Source organism: Rhinatrema bivittatum, chromosome 6 (genome assembly GCF_901001135.1).
Source record: "Rhinatrema bivittatum chromosome 6, aRhiBiv1.1, whole genome shotgun sequence".
Lineage (NCBI taxonomy): Eukaryota > Metazoa > Chordata > Amphibia > Gymnophiona > Rhinatrematidae > Rhinatrema > Rhinatrema bivittatum.
This window is the reverse complement of record NC_042620.1, coordinates 357530722-357546353: the sequence shown is the minus strand read 5'-3', so window position 1 is coordinate 357546353 and position 15632 is coordinate 357530722. Positions and strand designations below refer to the sequence as shown.

At 46.0% G+C, this 15632-nt stretch overlaps 1 protein-coding gene across 1 annotated transcript in view; it reads left to right on the top strand.

The window, feature by feature from the left end:
* The window catches only part of THOC2 (THO complex 2), a 780683-nt gene that overhangs the window by 104872 nt on the left and 660179 nt on the right, over positions 1–15632 (top strand). Inside the window, exons 5-6 of the mRNA XM_029607862.1 lie at positions 3678–3748; positions 10641–10762. Coding sequence (XP_029463722.1) covers positions 3678–3748; positions 10641–10762 — 193 coding nt within the window. The remainder of the gene's footprint in view (positions 1–3677; positions 3749–10640; positions 10763–15632) is intronic.

Below are 15632 nucleotides of genomic sequence, written 5' to 3'. Positions count from 1 at the left end.
CTATTGCTTGGACAAAGCCAGAAGACAAGATTCCATCTTCGGCCAGTCTGTCCTTCGTAACCTATTTACAACGTGACGTACCAACACCCATCCACCTGCCCGTTAGGGTTCAGGATGCCCTCGGCCAAATTTTATCCCAGTCCTAGTGCCTTGCACACCTGGGTACATTTGGTGCATTTCTCGGATATCCTCAGCTCGGTTCTCACCCATATGTGAGGACTACCATTCTGCTTGTCCTGTGAGAAAGGAAATGTTGCTTACCTGTAACAGGTGTTCTCACAGGACAGCAGGATGTTAGTCCTCACGAAACCTGCCTGCCGCCCTGCGGTGTTGGGTTCGTTACGTTTTATTATTTTATTTTTCGGCACTGCCTGTAGCTTTTAAACAAGACTGAAGGGGGACCCCTGCTGTCTGCAGGGTTAGTGCCATGCAGGGCCTGCCCAGTAGGGGTCAGTCAAAGTTCTGGAAACTTTGACAAAACCGTGATGGGCTCCATCCTGTGATGTCACCCATATGTGAGGACTAACATCCTGCTGTCCTGTGAGAACACCTGTTACAGGTAAGCAACATTTGCTTTACTTAAAATCCTACCCGATACTCGCTTTAAACCTCAGCCATAGGTAACAAGTGCTCTTACTCAATTCCTACGTCAGCATCAACTGCCGGCCCCCAATCGCCATAAAGCTGGAAACACAATACAAGAAGAAGAAAATGTTCTTATTTATTTTCCACAATCTAAAACCTCAAATTAATTTCTAGGCAAAACACCTCATTTATGAAATACCCACCTTCAGCAAAAGGACTTTTAAAGCGTAATTTCCTAAAAACCCAAAACGCTGGACAATCACTTCTTATTGGGATACTTCGATACAAATAGCTATTAAAAAAAAGAAACGATTCTGTGAAACTCCCCGAAATGAAATCACATTATCCTAGTAAAAAATAATGTGGTCCATTCTTACCATATTCATTTAAACATATCTCAAGAGTTTACTTCAAATTTCCGTTTGACCAAACAGACAAAAGCTTGCCATCTAAGGACTTATACCACTCCTACATTTATAAACCTGCAATTTCATTCAAATCTACCAATCAAAAAAGGCCACAAGATAGTAACCAATCAATCACAACTCAGTCTCCCAAATTGCACAGAAAAACCAGCGGTTACCTGCCCTCTTTCAACAAATGCACAATCAGAAAATAAAGAAACTACAATTATAGGAAGATGCCCCAATCAATCCTTTGATTTAACCCATGCAGAATCACCGAATTCCAGCGGTAAATCCATCTTTGTTCAACCTTGATTAAAGATCTTGTCGAATCGCCACCTTGAGGATGGAGATGGATCTGCTCTAAGGCAAAAAATTACAGGTCCGTGACTTCATGTCCAACCTCGATCGAATGATGTACCAAAGGTTCCTCAATGCGTGCATGTTTCAAATTACTGCGATGTTCAATCCTCCCTTTGAGCCATTGGAGTCAGCTGCTCTAAAGTAATTGATATTGAAGGAGGTGTTCCTCATTATAATGACTTTAACCAAAAGTCTGAACTCCAGCTCTCATCTAGTATCATCCGTATATGCAGTTCTTTCACAGTAGTGGTTCTCTATATTTTCCCAAAGGTTCTGCCGAAGGTTGTCTCAGCTTTCCATATCAATCAATCTATCCATCATATTGTCTGTCTTCTTACCTAGGCCCCATACGCATGAAGGCAGAAAAGCTGAACATTATATGGACTGCAAGCAGCATAAAACCGCCCAATGTTTCATCTTACATGATCCCAACTGGCTAGGAGTAGCGGTCACCAAATGTAACTTGTCTAACTGGTTGGCTCCACCTCCACTCCTTAGCAAGTTTGCAAGTCACAGACTCTGTGAAGGCTTATCAAGTGAGAGCCATGTATGTTTCTGTTGCTCATTTTTGAGAAGTCCCTATTAAAGATATCCTTAAAGCAGCAGCCTGGTTTTCTCTTCATACCTTTTAAGACCCACTACTCTCTTGATTACCTCTCAGATTGACAGTAAATGTGGACAGTCAGTTTTGTGAAATCTGTTATTGCAGTAGTCCATGTTGTGGGCTGGGTTGCTTACCAAGTAAATGCTCCGCTGCAACTCTCAGCTTGGGACTCCTCACATGTAATGGCTAATTCAACCTGCTTATTGACAGAAAAAGCAAGTTTGCTTACCATAAACAGTGTTTTTCTTTTTTTAATTTTTTTATAATTTTTAAATTTACAAATGTCAAGAATAACATCTCAAAACTAAAATTTGATTCATTCAATTCAATTACAAACTTTCCATCTTTACCAGAAAAACTTACAGATAATCTTTCAAAAAGAAAAAGAAATTTCACATTTGTATATTCGAAATCATATTTGTTATAAGGAAAAAATGAGGGAAAAAAGAGACAAATTAAATAAGGAGAAAATTATCAGGAAATATTTCAAAGTTTAGACATTAACATAGCTTACAACTGGCATATTACCTGATTACTAGCCTACTCATTTAGAAGCAACGGTGACGATGTAATAGGTGACTGAGCTTCCGAAAACTGTTGAAATTGTTCTATTTGAAAAAAAAAATAGGTTTGTTCACCTCCTTTAATTTCACAGCGACATGGATACCGCAAAAAGAATGAGAATCCTAAAGAAATAGGATGTGTTTTCTGTAGATAGTAGAATGAATTAAGCATGATATGCTTGCCTGCCTCTCTGGTTGACTACATAGCTAGATTAGCTCTACTATAGACTGAAAAGGCTCAAGAGGCAGTGCTTATGTGGGAACTTCTGCATATGTTCAGTAGAACTGAAAGCTTTACTGGCTTGGAGAGGCAAGTTTGTTCGGTGCTGCTGGATGATGTCAGCCAAATGTAATGGCTAATTCAACGAGCAGTCTATGGAAAACACAGTTTATGGTAAGCAAGCTTGCTTTACACACATTTTTCGGTTTGTGCATATTTTTAAACACCTATTGCATTATCATACCATTAGTTTACTGTATCAAGAGTTAAAAAAAAAAAACAAACAAACAAAAATTTTCATGTTTTTGTCCAGTACCCCAAAAAAAAAATCATAGCAAAAGGTGTGCACGTTATCACAAGTTACTGTCAAATCATTTAATTTTTTTTAAAGTTATTCTATGTGCTTGCCTTGAAACTTCTTTCTAAACTGTATCTCATGCTTTCAAAACTAAGTATCAAAAGCTTTATTAGGCATTCTCTATTGTCAAACCAAAAAACAAAAGATAGAGCTGAAGTACAAAACAAGGCAGACAGTATTCAGAAGTAAACTTAGGGGCCGATTCAAAATGCTGAGCATTAAAACTATACACCAAAATTAGCACATATCTTGATGCACAAGTGATTGATTTTTTATACCTGATCTTAGCCAAAAGGCCGAGAAGTGATAAGTAATGGTTTTTAATCTTCAAAATATATTAAGAACTGCATGAAAGCATTTTGTGGACTGGTTGCTGAGAGTCTTATCTGGTCTTTACATTTTGGTTCAATGCTGTTAACAGCTGTACAGAGAGACCGTGAGCCTGAATGCTTGTAAAAATTCAACTATACAGTTGTAGAAGAGGGATAAAAGTGATTTGTCCTATTGAAAAGCTAAACTCAAACTATGGTTCCAAAAACAAAAAGAATGCAGTTATTGATGATACTTTTATTTTCTTTAGACATTGAAACAAGTTGTTTAGAAGAAAAAAGCAAGAGAGACCATTTTACCCAGCTGGTGTTATCTTGTTTGGTAAGTTGTAACTTTGGCAAATAAAATCTCATTGCAATTAAAAAAAATAAAACAAAACAAAAAAACCCAGCACTAGTTGAGCAGAGGTATTCTCTCTCAAATTTTATTAAAAATAGTAAGATGGTCCATTTTTAATAAACAGCAGTTATGTTGTGCAGGAAACATCCTTCTCACAGGACAAGCAGGATGGTTGTCCTCACAAATGGGTGACATCGAGGATGGAGCCCACCACGGAAAACTTCTGTCAAAGTTTAAACAGAACTTTGACTGGCCCCTACTGGGCATGCCCAGCAAGGCACTGACCCTGCAGCCAGCAGGGGTCTCCCTTCAGTCTTCTTTTTTCCGCGCAGCAGTTGCCACGCGGTGAAAGGAGCTCTCTTACCACGTTCCTGACAGGAATTCGGTTTTTTTTCTTTCCGAAGAAAATTTGCCCCTCAGGGGTCTCCCTTCGACAAATTTTTGTCACCTCCGCGAAAGCCGGTAAGTTTTTTGCCGATTTTCATCGACTGCCGTCGATTTTGGCCCTAGAGGCCTGTTGGCACTTACCAATCCCGCGGCTAAATTTGGCCCTAGGCCATGGCGACGGGGTTCCGTCGTTGTCCGGATTGCACCCGGACTATGTCAATCACAGATCCCCATCGGGTCTGTGTTCTATGTTTGGGAAGTGAGCATGATGTCCTGACTTGCACTAAATGTGCCCTAATGACACCTAAGGGTCGTAAAGCCAGGATGGAGAAGATGGGGCTCCTCTTCCATGCACCCACCCCAACGCCATCGATAGCATCGACGTCATCGGAACCGGCACCGTCGAAGTTGCACCACCATCGTCAACCCTCCGGTGACCGTCCTCCACCGATGACTTCTCGGCCGTCGACTCCTGTCCCCTCCCCGGATGGGCGAGGAGATCGGAAGGATAAGCATCGCCATCGACGGCACAAGTCTCGGCCCGTCGAGGATCCACAACCATCGACCTCTGAACAGGCCGAGCCACCGACGAAAAAGCCTCGGTCAGACCTGGCACCGTCCACGTCTCGTTCGCAGGCACCGAGGAAACCCTCACCCTCCCGGGGTGCGGGGGCCGTGATCCCACCGGTTACGGTGGTACTTCCGGCCCTGCCTCAGCCTCCCTCTCCCGTCGAGCCTGGTATGGTTACCCCTGGTCTCCGGGCAGAACTGGACCGGCTGGTCCAGGAGGCCATCGAGAATGCGATGCGAAGATTCCAGCCTCCACCGGCACCGCCTCCGGCACCGATTCCGGCACCGCCTCAGGCACCGACCTCAGCACCGACTCTGCCACCGAGGAGGGAACCGACCACCGAGCCTCTAGTGGAAGCGTTGGCACCGATACTAAATCGTATGGAGGCACTCATGCGCGCCCTTCCATCGGTGATTCCAGTAGCACCGACTACACCATCATCTCCGGAAGGACATTCATCGACAGGAGAAACACCGTTCCGGATTCCCCCGTCCGGTGTCGTTCCATCGGTGCCTTCACATACCTTTCCACCGATTTATCCTTCGGCTCCATCGATTCCAAGATCGGCACCGATTCCATCAGTACCCCCGAAGCCCTCGATGCCGTTCACAGTTCCGCTTGCAGCACCGATTCCATCGATGCCTTTGGATCCTCTACCAGGTCCTTCAGGACTGCAAGCCCTACATGATCCTTATGATACCTGGGGTGATGATACATCTTCAGATACAGATTTACCATCCCCACCATCTCCTACAGAGAGTAGAAAATGATCTCCTCCTGAAGATCTCTCCTTTATAAATTTTGTAAAGGAGATGTCAGAAATTGTGCCTTTTCAGCTGCAATCTGAGACCGATGACAGGCACCAAATGATGGAGCTGCTCCAATTTCTGGATGCCCCAAAAATCATCGCTTCCATCCCCATTCACCAGGTATTTCTGGATCTTTTAAAGAAAAACTGGGAATCACCTTCATCTGTGTCACCAGTTAATAAAAAAGCTGACTCAACATACCTCGTTCAGTCAGCACCAGGATTTCAGAAGTCTCAACTGGATCATCGCTCTGTTGTAGTTGAGTCTGCGCAAAAGAAGGCCAAGCGCCTAAAACCACACTCTTCCACTCCCCCTATCAAGGACAACAAATTCCTTGATAGTGTGGGCAGGAAAGTGTATCATGGGGCTATGTTGATATCTCGCATAGCTTCATACCAACTTTATATGACTCAATACAACAGAGCTATCCTTAAACAGATGCAGGACTACGCTGACACATTACCGGACCAATACCAGCCACAGCTTCAAGCCCTCCTTCACAAAGGATTTGAAGCTGGGAAGCACGAGATCAGAACGGCCTACGATATCTTCGATGCTTCCACGAAAGTCTCAGCTACTGCCATCTCAGCCAGACGTTGGGCTTGGTTAAAATCATCCAACCTTCGCCCAGAGGTCCAGGATCGTCTAGCCGATTTACCCTGCTTGGGGGACAATCTGTTCGGAGAACAGATTCAACAGATTGTGGCGGAATTGAAGGATCACCACGAGACGTTGAAACAACTTTCGTCTGTTCCATCTGAGGTATCCTCCAAACCACCACCTAAGAAGGACTCTAAAAAGTCATTCTTTCGGCCACGTCGTTATTACCCTCCGTCGACTAGGCCTCGTCCGGCTCGATCCTCCACCAGACCTCAGCTACGCCAACCTCGGAAACAAAGACCTGCTGTAGCCCCACCTCCCGGGCCTGCGGCAGGCCTTTGACTTCCCGATACGGAGCACATGCCATATCCCACTCCCCCACATCCCTGTGGGGGGTCGTCTGTGCCACTTTTTGCAGCATTGGATACGGATTACCTCAGACCAGTGGGTGCTGGCAATTATCGCACAGGGTTACCACCTCAATTTCATAACTCTTCCGACAGACTCCCCGCCTCTTCAAGCATGGAGTCTATCCAGCCACTTGACTCAATTACAACAGGAAGTATCCCTTCTTTTGCAATCAAATGCTATAGAACCTGTCCCTCCCTCTCAACGAGGCAAGGGATTTTACTCCAGGTACTTCCTAATTCCAAAAAAGTCAGGAGGGCTACGTCCAATTTTGGACCTTCGGGCCCTCAACAAGTACCTTCAAAAAGAAAAGTTCAAGATGGTAACCCTGGGCACGTTACTCCCTCTGCTGCAAAGAGGGGATTGGCTATGCTCCCTCGACCTCAAGGAAGCTTATACCCATATTGCGATAACACAATCCCATCGCAAATATCTGCGGTTTCTAGTAGGCCGCGACCATTATCAATACCGAGTACTACCTTTCGGTCTGGCATCTGCTCCACGAGTCTTCACCAAATGCCTCGTAGTTGTAGCAGCATTCCTCAGGAAGGAAGGTGTCCACGTATACCCCTATCTGGACGATTGGCTAATCAGGGCCTCCACCCCTCAGATTGCCCGGTCCTCCCTACAATTGACAATCAACACACTCCTTTCCTTAGGGTTTCTTGTCAATTACGAGAAATCTTGCTTCGTCCCATCTCAAACCTTATCTTTCATTGGGGCAGACTTGGACACCTTACAGGCAAAGGCCTACCTTCCGCTTCAACGGGTCCAAACTCTCATGTCCCTAGCTCACCAGCTCCAGTCTCAAGATACGGCCACGGCTCGCCAGTTCCTCATTCTCCTAGGACACATGGCATCCTCGGTTCAAGTCACTCCCATGACCCGACTAGCCATGAGAGTAACACAATGGACTCTACGACACCAATGGATTCAAGCTTTTCAGCCTCTGTCCTCCATAGTCACAGTCACACAAGCGCTGCGCCTATCCTTAACCTGGTGGACGACTCAGGTCAACCTCCTTCAGGGCTTACCCTTTCTTCCACCGGATCCGCAAGTAATTCTAACCACCGACTCTTCTCACATCGGTTGGGGAGCCCATGTGGACAACTTTCAAACCCAAGGGTTATGGTCCAACGAGGAAGCCGAACACCAGATCAATTTCCTGGAACTTCGAGCAATCCGCTATGCGCTCCGCACTTTCAAAGATCATCTCTTTCATCAGATAATCTTAATCCAGACGGACAACCAAGTGGCCATGTGGTACATAAACAAGCAGGGAGGCACAGGCTCCTTCCTTCTGTGTCAGGAAGCTGCGCAGATCTGGGCGGAAGCCCTCTCCCACTCCATGTACCTCAGGGCCACTTACCTGCCGGGAGTAGACAATGTATTGGCAGACCGGCTGAGCCGTGTCTTCCGACCGCACGAGTGGTCACTCGATCCTCTGATAGCGACCTCTCTGTTTCACAAGTGGGGTTCTCCCCGCATAGACCTCTTTGCGTCCCCTCAGAACCACAAAGTGGACGATTACTGCTCTCTCATTCGGAGCCAGCACTCTCGGCCGAGGGATGCATTCTCCCTCAAGTGGACAACCGGTCTGCTCTACGCATTCCCTCCACTTCCTCTTGTGTCAAAGACTCTCGTGAAGCTACGCCAGGACGGAGGAACCATGATCCTGATAGCACCTTACTGGCCACGCCAAGTATGGTTTCCAATACTCCAGGATCTCTCCATCCGCAGGCACATTCCTCTGGGAAAGGACCCGCATCTGCTCACTCAAAACGACGGATGCCTCCTCCATCCCAACCTCCAAGCCTTGTCCCTGACGGCATGGATGTTGAAAGGTTAGTCCTTCAGCCTTTCAACCTTTCAGATTCCGTTTCTCGAGTCCTGATAGCTTCACGAAAGCCTTCCACAAGAAAGTCTTACTCATACAAATGGAAAAGGTACACATCATGGTGCACTTCTCAGTCCCTTGATCCCCTTTCCTGTCCAATCTCCAAATTCTTGGACTATTTATGGCATCTCTCTGAATCAGGTCTTAAAACCTCTTCCATTAGGATGCATGTCAGTGCGGTAGCCGCCTTCCATAAAGGTGTACAGGGTGTCCCTATTTCAGTACAACCCCTAGTAACACGTTTTCTTAAAGGCTTGCTCCATCTGAAGCCACCCTTACGGCCTCCGGCCCCATCCTGGGACCTTAATCTGGTTCTTGGTCGTCTAATGAAACCTCCTTTCGAACCTCTGCACTCCTGTGAGTTAAAGTATCTCACATGGAAAGTGTTATTCCTTTTGGCTATCACTTCAGCTCGCAGGGTTAGTGAATTACAGGCCCTAGTTACCTATCCGCCTTACACTAAGCTCCTGCAGGACCGGGCGGTACTCCGCACTCACCCTAAATTTTTACCTAAGGTAGTTTCTGAGTTTCATATTAATCAATCCATCATACTACCTATCTTTTTTCCCAGGCCCCACTCCAACTCTGGAGAACAGACCCTGCATACCCTAGACTGTAAACGGGCTCTAGCCTTTTACCTAGACCGTACAGTTTCTCACAGGAAGAGCACTCAATTATTCGTCTCTTTCCATCCTAACAAGTTAGGACAACCTGTGGGTAAGCAGGCTCTTTCCTCCTGGTTGGCGGACTGCATTGCTTTCTGCTATGAGCAAGCGGGCATCCCTTTTCAAGACCGTGTCAAAGCACACTCTGTGAGGGCCATGGCTACGTCAGTGGCACACCTTCGATCGGTGCCGCTTCCTGACATCTGCAAGGCTGCAACCTGGAGTTCTCTCCATACCTTTGCAGCCCACTATTGTTTGGACAAAGCTGGAAGACAGGACTCCATCTTCGGCCAATCTGTCTTGCGTAACCTTTTTCCAACGTGATGTACCAACACCCTTCCACCTTCCCGGTAGGGTGCGGATGCCCTTTACCAAATTCCACCCCAGTTGTAGTGCCTGTTGCACGTCGTTGGGTGCATTTGGTGCAAGTCAGGACATCCTCAGCTCGGTACTCACCCATTTGTGAGGACAACCATCCTGCTTGTCCTGTGAGAAAGCAAATGTTGCTTACCTGATGTAACAGGTGTTCTCACAGGACAGCAGGATGTTAGTCCTCACGAAACCCGCCCGCCACCCCGCGGTGTTGGGTTTGTTTTGTTTTTACTTTCTAGGCACTGCCTGTAGCTTTGAACATCAGACTGAAGGGAGACCCCTGCTGGCTGCAGGGTCAGTGCCTTGCTGGGCATGCCCAGTAGGGGCCAGTCAAAGTTCTGTTTAAACTTTGACAGAAGTTTTCCGTGGTGGGCTCCATCCTCGATGTCACCCATTTGTGAGGACTAACATCCTGCTGTCCTGTGAGAACACCTGTTACATCAGGTAAGCAACATTTGCTTTATTATTTCACTGGTCCTTTTGCTTCCTTCATTGTCTGATTCTGTTGTCTTTTGCTCTTCTCTCTCTTCCTTCTGGTTGGTCCATTTGGCGTTTAGTGTTCCTGAAACATAGAATCATTCAGTTTTGCTTTTATCATAAGAACAGAAGAAATGTCATGCTAGGTCAAACCAAGATCCAACGAGCCCATTATCCTGTCTCTGACAGTGGCAGGTTCCCTGTGGTTGATCTGTTTCTTGTATCTCACTCCCAGGAATAAGCATTGGCTTTCCCAAGTCTACCTGGCTGCTAACTGTTCATAGATTTTTCTAACCTTCTTTTGAACCTCACTGTTAGTTGCCTAAAACTTCTGTCATCGTCATCGTAAATGGAGATGCTTCCAACTGATCTTAATTTTTTTTTTTTTTAAATATTGCAGCATTATCCATGGTCCTTTATTGAAGCAAGGTTGTGTACAGCATAAAGGCAGTATAAAGATATGTGAAAGGCAGTTTTATAGCCTTGTAATCATACTGTGTTGGTTGTTTTCAGATAGAGCAATAGGATCTATAGAAGCTATGACAGCAAGAAGAGGTTTATAAGTAATAAGATAAATAAGCCTTACTTTACCCTAAAAAGTACCAGGGCTTTGCAGTGCATCACAACTTATGATCAAAACTGATTTAGCGGTCATTTAATGACTTTATCTTCTCTGTATTTTGTTCAGTATTTGGTTTCCGAAACTATTTTAAAGGAGCGGCTGGACCCTGAAACATTGGAATCGTTAGGTCTCATCAAGCAGTCCCAACAATTCAATCAGAAATCAGTGAAAATTAAGACAAAACTTTTGTAAGTATGTTTTCCTTTGGATAATTGGTGATCAGTCTTTATAGTATAGTATAACATGTGGGTGATGTCCAGTGGCACTGAACAGACCTCTCTTTCCTAGCTAGTAGAACTGTTGCTCTACTGAGCATATGCAGGAATTTCTGCTTGGGCATTGCCTCGTGAGCCTCCTCAGTCTTTTTTCATCTGAGTACAGCATGGGTGTTTCTCTCTCTCCTCTTTTTTTTTTTTCCTGTGAAAATCTCCGCGACAGTCAGCACCAAACGGAATTTTTAGTCTGTGAAGACTTTCATGATAGACTTGTTTGTGTCACAGCGAACCAAAAATCAAAAAACACCCTAGGTCAGTTTTTTGCTCCATTATTCCAAGCAAACTCAGATCCCTTCAGGCACATTTCTGTTTGACTAGAACACAGATCTCAGGTATGCTTTTTTTCATTGATCCCATTCGTAGCCACGATAGTGTAAAAAAAAAAAAAAGCACTACACAAAGATTGGGCCCATCAAAATCAGGGGTGGGTAAACTTTCTTGTGCTGGGGCCTCATTACAAGTATCGAGTGCAGTGAAAGCTGGAGGGTGGGGCAGGACACATCATGGTGGGATGGGTCCCCTTTAGAGCTTTTTGACAAAGCAATCAAATCCCCACCACTTGCTGTAGATATTTCAGTATCCAGCAGACTGAAGTGCCATCATTTTTAACACCCAAGGAGCCCCTTCAATCATGGATCCTAGCCTCTACCAAAATCAGAAAAATCTTCAACAGGGTACAAGATGTTTTCCCAGTTAGCAGACTCGCTCACCTCAGTCACATAAACTAGCCCATAAACTAGTATAAATAATAAGGTGCAGACAAAACCTGTACTGGAAATCACTAAAAGCCAGATTCATATACAGTGCAATAAATCAAAAATAGAAATATCACCATTCCTCAAAAAACAGTCAAGAAATATAAATCAATCATAACAGTGAGGAAACCATACTAATAAATTCAAAATAGATGACAGATAGACCATCTAATAATTAAGAATGATAAACAAAAAAACCCATTAAACTTTAAACATTTTCCCCCAAATCAATCAAATATTTCAAAACAGCAGACACATCAAACACCCAATAATCAAAAATAAGGATTAACCCCTAATTCATACCTGGAAATTTTTCATTTCAAGTCACCCTGAGATTGCAGGTATTGAACCTGGGAGTCCGGTTCGATACCAGACAGAACAAGGTCTACCTCATCCCTCCAAGGAGAAGGAAGCTGATGGGTCAGTTGCAAAAACTGATGACCTCTGTTCGCCCCAAGGTATGGGACTACCTTCAAGTCCTTGACCTCATGGCATCAACTCTTGAAGTTGTTCTGTGGGCAAGGGCCCATATGTGACTGCTACAACGTTCCCTGCTGTCATGATGGAACCCAGCGTCCCAGAACTACTCGATTCGCCTCCAGCTATCGACAGAGGTTCGGTATCAGCTTCAGTGGTGGATGCAGGAAGAACACCTAGGCAGAGTCATAAACGTATCCCCACCAAATTGGATCTTGCTCAACACGGATGCGAGCCTGCGAGGGTGGGGAGCCCACTGTCAGGAACTGATGGCTCAGGGACAAAGGAACAAGGAAGAGGTGGGATGGAACATAAACCGCCTGGAAGCTCGAGCGGTCAGACTAGCCTGCCTACAATTCAGCCACAGATTCCGAGACGAGTCTGTCAGAGTCATGTCTGACAACACAACAACCGTTGCCTACATCAACTGCTAGGGAGGAACCAAGAACCAGCAGGTGTCTCTGGAAATAGACCTCCTCATGGAGTGGGCGGAAATAAACCTGCAAGGGATTTCGGCCTCCCACATTGCGGGAAAAGACAACATCTCTGTGGACTACCTCAGCAGAGAGAGCCTAGACCCGGGGGAATGGACACTGGCGTACACAGCCGTCCAGCTGATAGTAAATTGATGGGGCCCCCCAGCCATGGATCTACTAGCAACTCGTCGCAATGCCCAAGTCCCCAGATTCTTCAGCCGCAGACGAGAACCACAATCTTAGGAAATTGTCGCGCTCGTCCAGAACTGGCCAGAGAAAGGTCTCCTGTATGCCTTTCCACCCTGGCCACTACTGAGCAGGGTCATCCACAAGATAGAGCACCAAAGGGGACTAGTTCTACTAGTCACCCTGGATTGGCCAAGAAGACCATGGTACGCGGACATGCGAAGACTACTGGCGGGGAATCCTCTGCATCTACTGCCATGCAGGGACCGATCTCCCACGAAGACCCGACTCAATTCTCTCTTACGCTATGGCCCTTGAGAGGACTAGCCTAAAGAAGCGTGGCTACTCAAAAGCCGTGATTGACACTCTCCTCCGGGCACACAAGTTCTCCACATTTCTGTCTTACATATGGATGTGGAGAGTATTCGAAGCCTGGTGTGAAGACCGCTGTCTCCTCCTAAGGACTGCCAAGATTCCCACGACCCTAGAATTCCTACAGGACTGCATGCAGAAGGGGTTGTGTCTCAACTCCCTAAAGGTCCAAGTCACACACTTGCCTGTTTCAGGTCCGAAGTGGACGGTATCAGACTATCAACTCATCCTGATGTGTTTCGCTTCCTGAAAGGAGTTAAACAACTCCGACCACCACTAAAATGGCCAGTGCCTCTATGGACCCTCAACCTAGTACTAGATTTCCTAGCAGGGGAGAGTCCTTCAGACCAACAAGCGGCCTGTCGCTAAGTCTCTTGACCTTAAAAACAGCTTTTTTGATCACAATATGCTCAGCTTGGCGCATTTCCGAACTTCAAGCACTATCCTGTCGGGAACCGTTTCTCAGGTTCACCCCTGGCACCATACAGCTGAGTATGGTACCATCCTTCTTACCGAAAATGGTTTCCCAGTTCCATATGAACCAAACCATATCCTTACCATTGCCAGATGAGCACAGGGATTCTGAATACTCACGCCTCCTTCACCACCTGAATGTCGGCAGAATCCTAGTCCGATACCTGAAAAGATCGGAACCCTTGTGCAAAACTGATCACCTGATCACCTGTTCACAGCGGGAAGAAACAAGGGGAAGAGGCATCGCAGGCGACCATAGCCCGCTGGATCAAAGAAGTAATTAATGCAGCCTACATAAAGGCAGGAAAGCCATTACCTCTAGAGGTCAAGGTGCATTCTACAAGGACCCAGGCAGTCTCCTGGGCTGAAACCAAGCTGCTTTTGCCAGCCGTAATCTGTCGAGCGGCGCCATGGTCCTCCCTACTCACCTTCTCCAGGTTCTACCGCCTGGATGTTCAGGCCAGGGAGGATACAGCTTTCGCAAGGGCAGCACTAAGTGGGCCATGGGCAGCCTCCCACCCTGTAGGGGAGTAGCTTTTGTACATCCCATTGGTCCTGAGTCCATCTGGCTACATGCTAGGAAATGGAGAAATTACTTACCTGATAGTTTCGTTTTCCTTACTGTAGACAGATGGACTCAGCATCCCGCTCATGGCTTCTCCAGAAATCAAGAACCTCGGATATCAAATCTTGAGACTGAACAAGTAAGGGTAAGCCACGGCCAACCTCTAGTTCAAGACACCGACAGTTGCCCTGGTGTCGGCCTTTATTGTTTGAGTGCACTGGCAGTCTCCAGTTCCAAAGTTTTTTTTATATATATAGATAATCAGTTGAACCAGTTCAAGGTTAATCAAGTGTAATCAAGTATTAAGCAACATATATCCACTCTGGCTTTTTGAAGAGAATACTGAAGAGCTAAGCATGCTGCATGGGTATATGTAGGCTGATGTCAGCTTTGAAATCTGACTCTGTCACCAACTGCTATCAGGAGAGCACAATACCCATTGGTCCTGAGTCCATCTGTCTACACTAAGGAAAACGAAACTATCAGGTAAGTAATTTCTCCAATACAAATACTATACTAGGCTCTAAAACACTGGGAAACGGAACAAGCCGGACTGCTACAAATCCTTACAGAGAAACTACACTCTAGCCAAAATACTGCATTTCTTTCACATGCGTGCAGAGCTCAGACCAACCCTTACACAATACAGATATAAGAGACTACAAATTAGAATTAGAAATAAAAACATGCAGACAAAACCAAAATAGCCTGAGAAACCAGATGCTAGGCAGTGGGATTCCTAAAGAGCAAAATCTGATCTTTTCATTTTTCTAATCGGTTGGTCCTGATGTCTTTTTTTTTTTCCACTTTCCCCTTGTCTCTTTTCCTAATTCTTTTTTCAAGGTGTCTCTCGTCTTTCTGCTGCTTCTCTCCTCCTATCTTCTTCCCTTCCTCCCTTGCACACACACACACACAGGCTTTCACTCTCTGGTGCCCACACACAGGATCCCCTATTCTCTCTCTCTCTCACCTCCCCACACCCCCCCTGTACTCTCTCTCTCTCTCTCTCACATGCACTCACTCACTCTCACACTCACTCACTCTGTCACTCACACTCTCATTCACACACACACACACGCACACACACACACACACACACACCCTGTACTCTTCCTAGTCTCCACCAGTTTCAAACTCGCCCCTCACTGCCCTCCATCCCCACCAGTCTCTCAATGCCAACGTTGCTCCTGCTTCTTCCCTCACACCCCTTTCCTCCTGCCTTCTTTCTCGTTCACTTCCCTTCCCCATTCCCTCTCACTACTTCTCCCTACTACTTCAAAGGGGCGTGGGATAAACACTGTGGATCCATCAAGTCTAGAGGGCGTGAATAAAGAGGAGGCAGCAAAACACTGCACGGAGCGGCAGTAGCCACAGAGGCATTCACGGAGCGGGATGCCAGTGGTTGGTGTTCCACCTTCACGGAGCGGAAGGATGGAGGGCTGCCATCTCCAAAAAAACAAAACAGGGGTGGGTAAGAG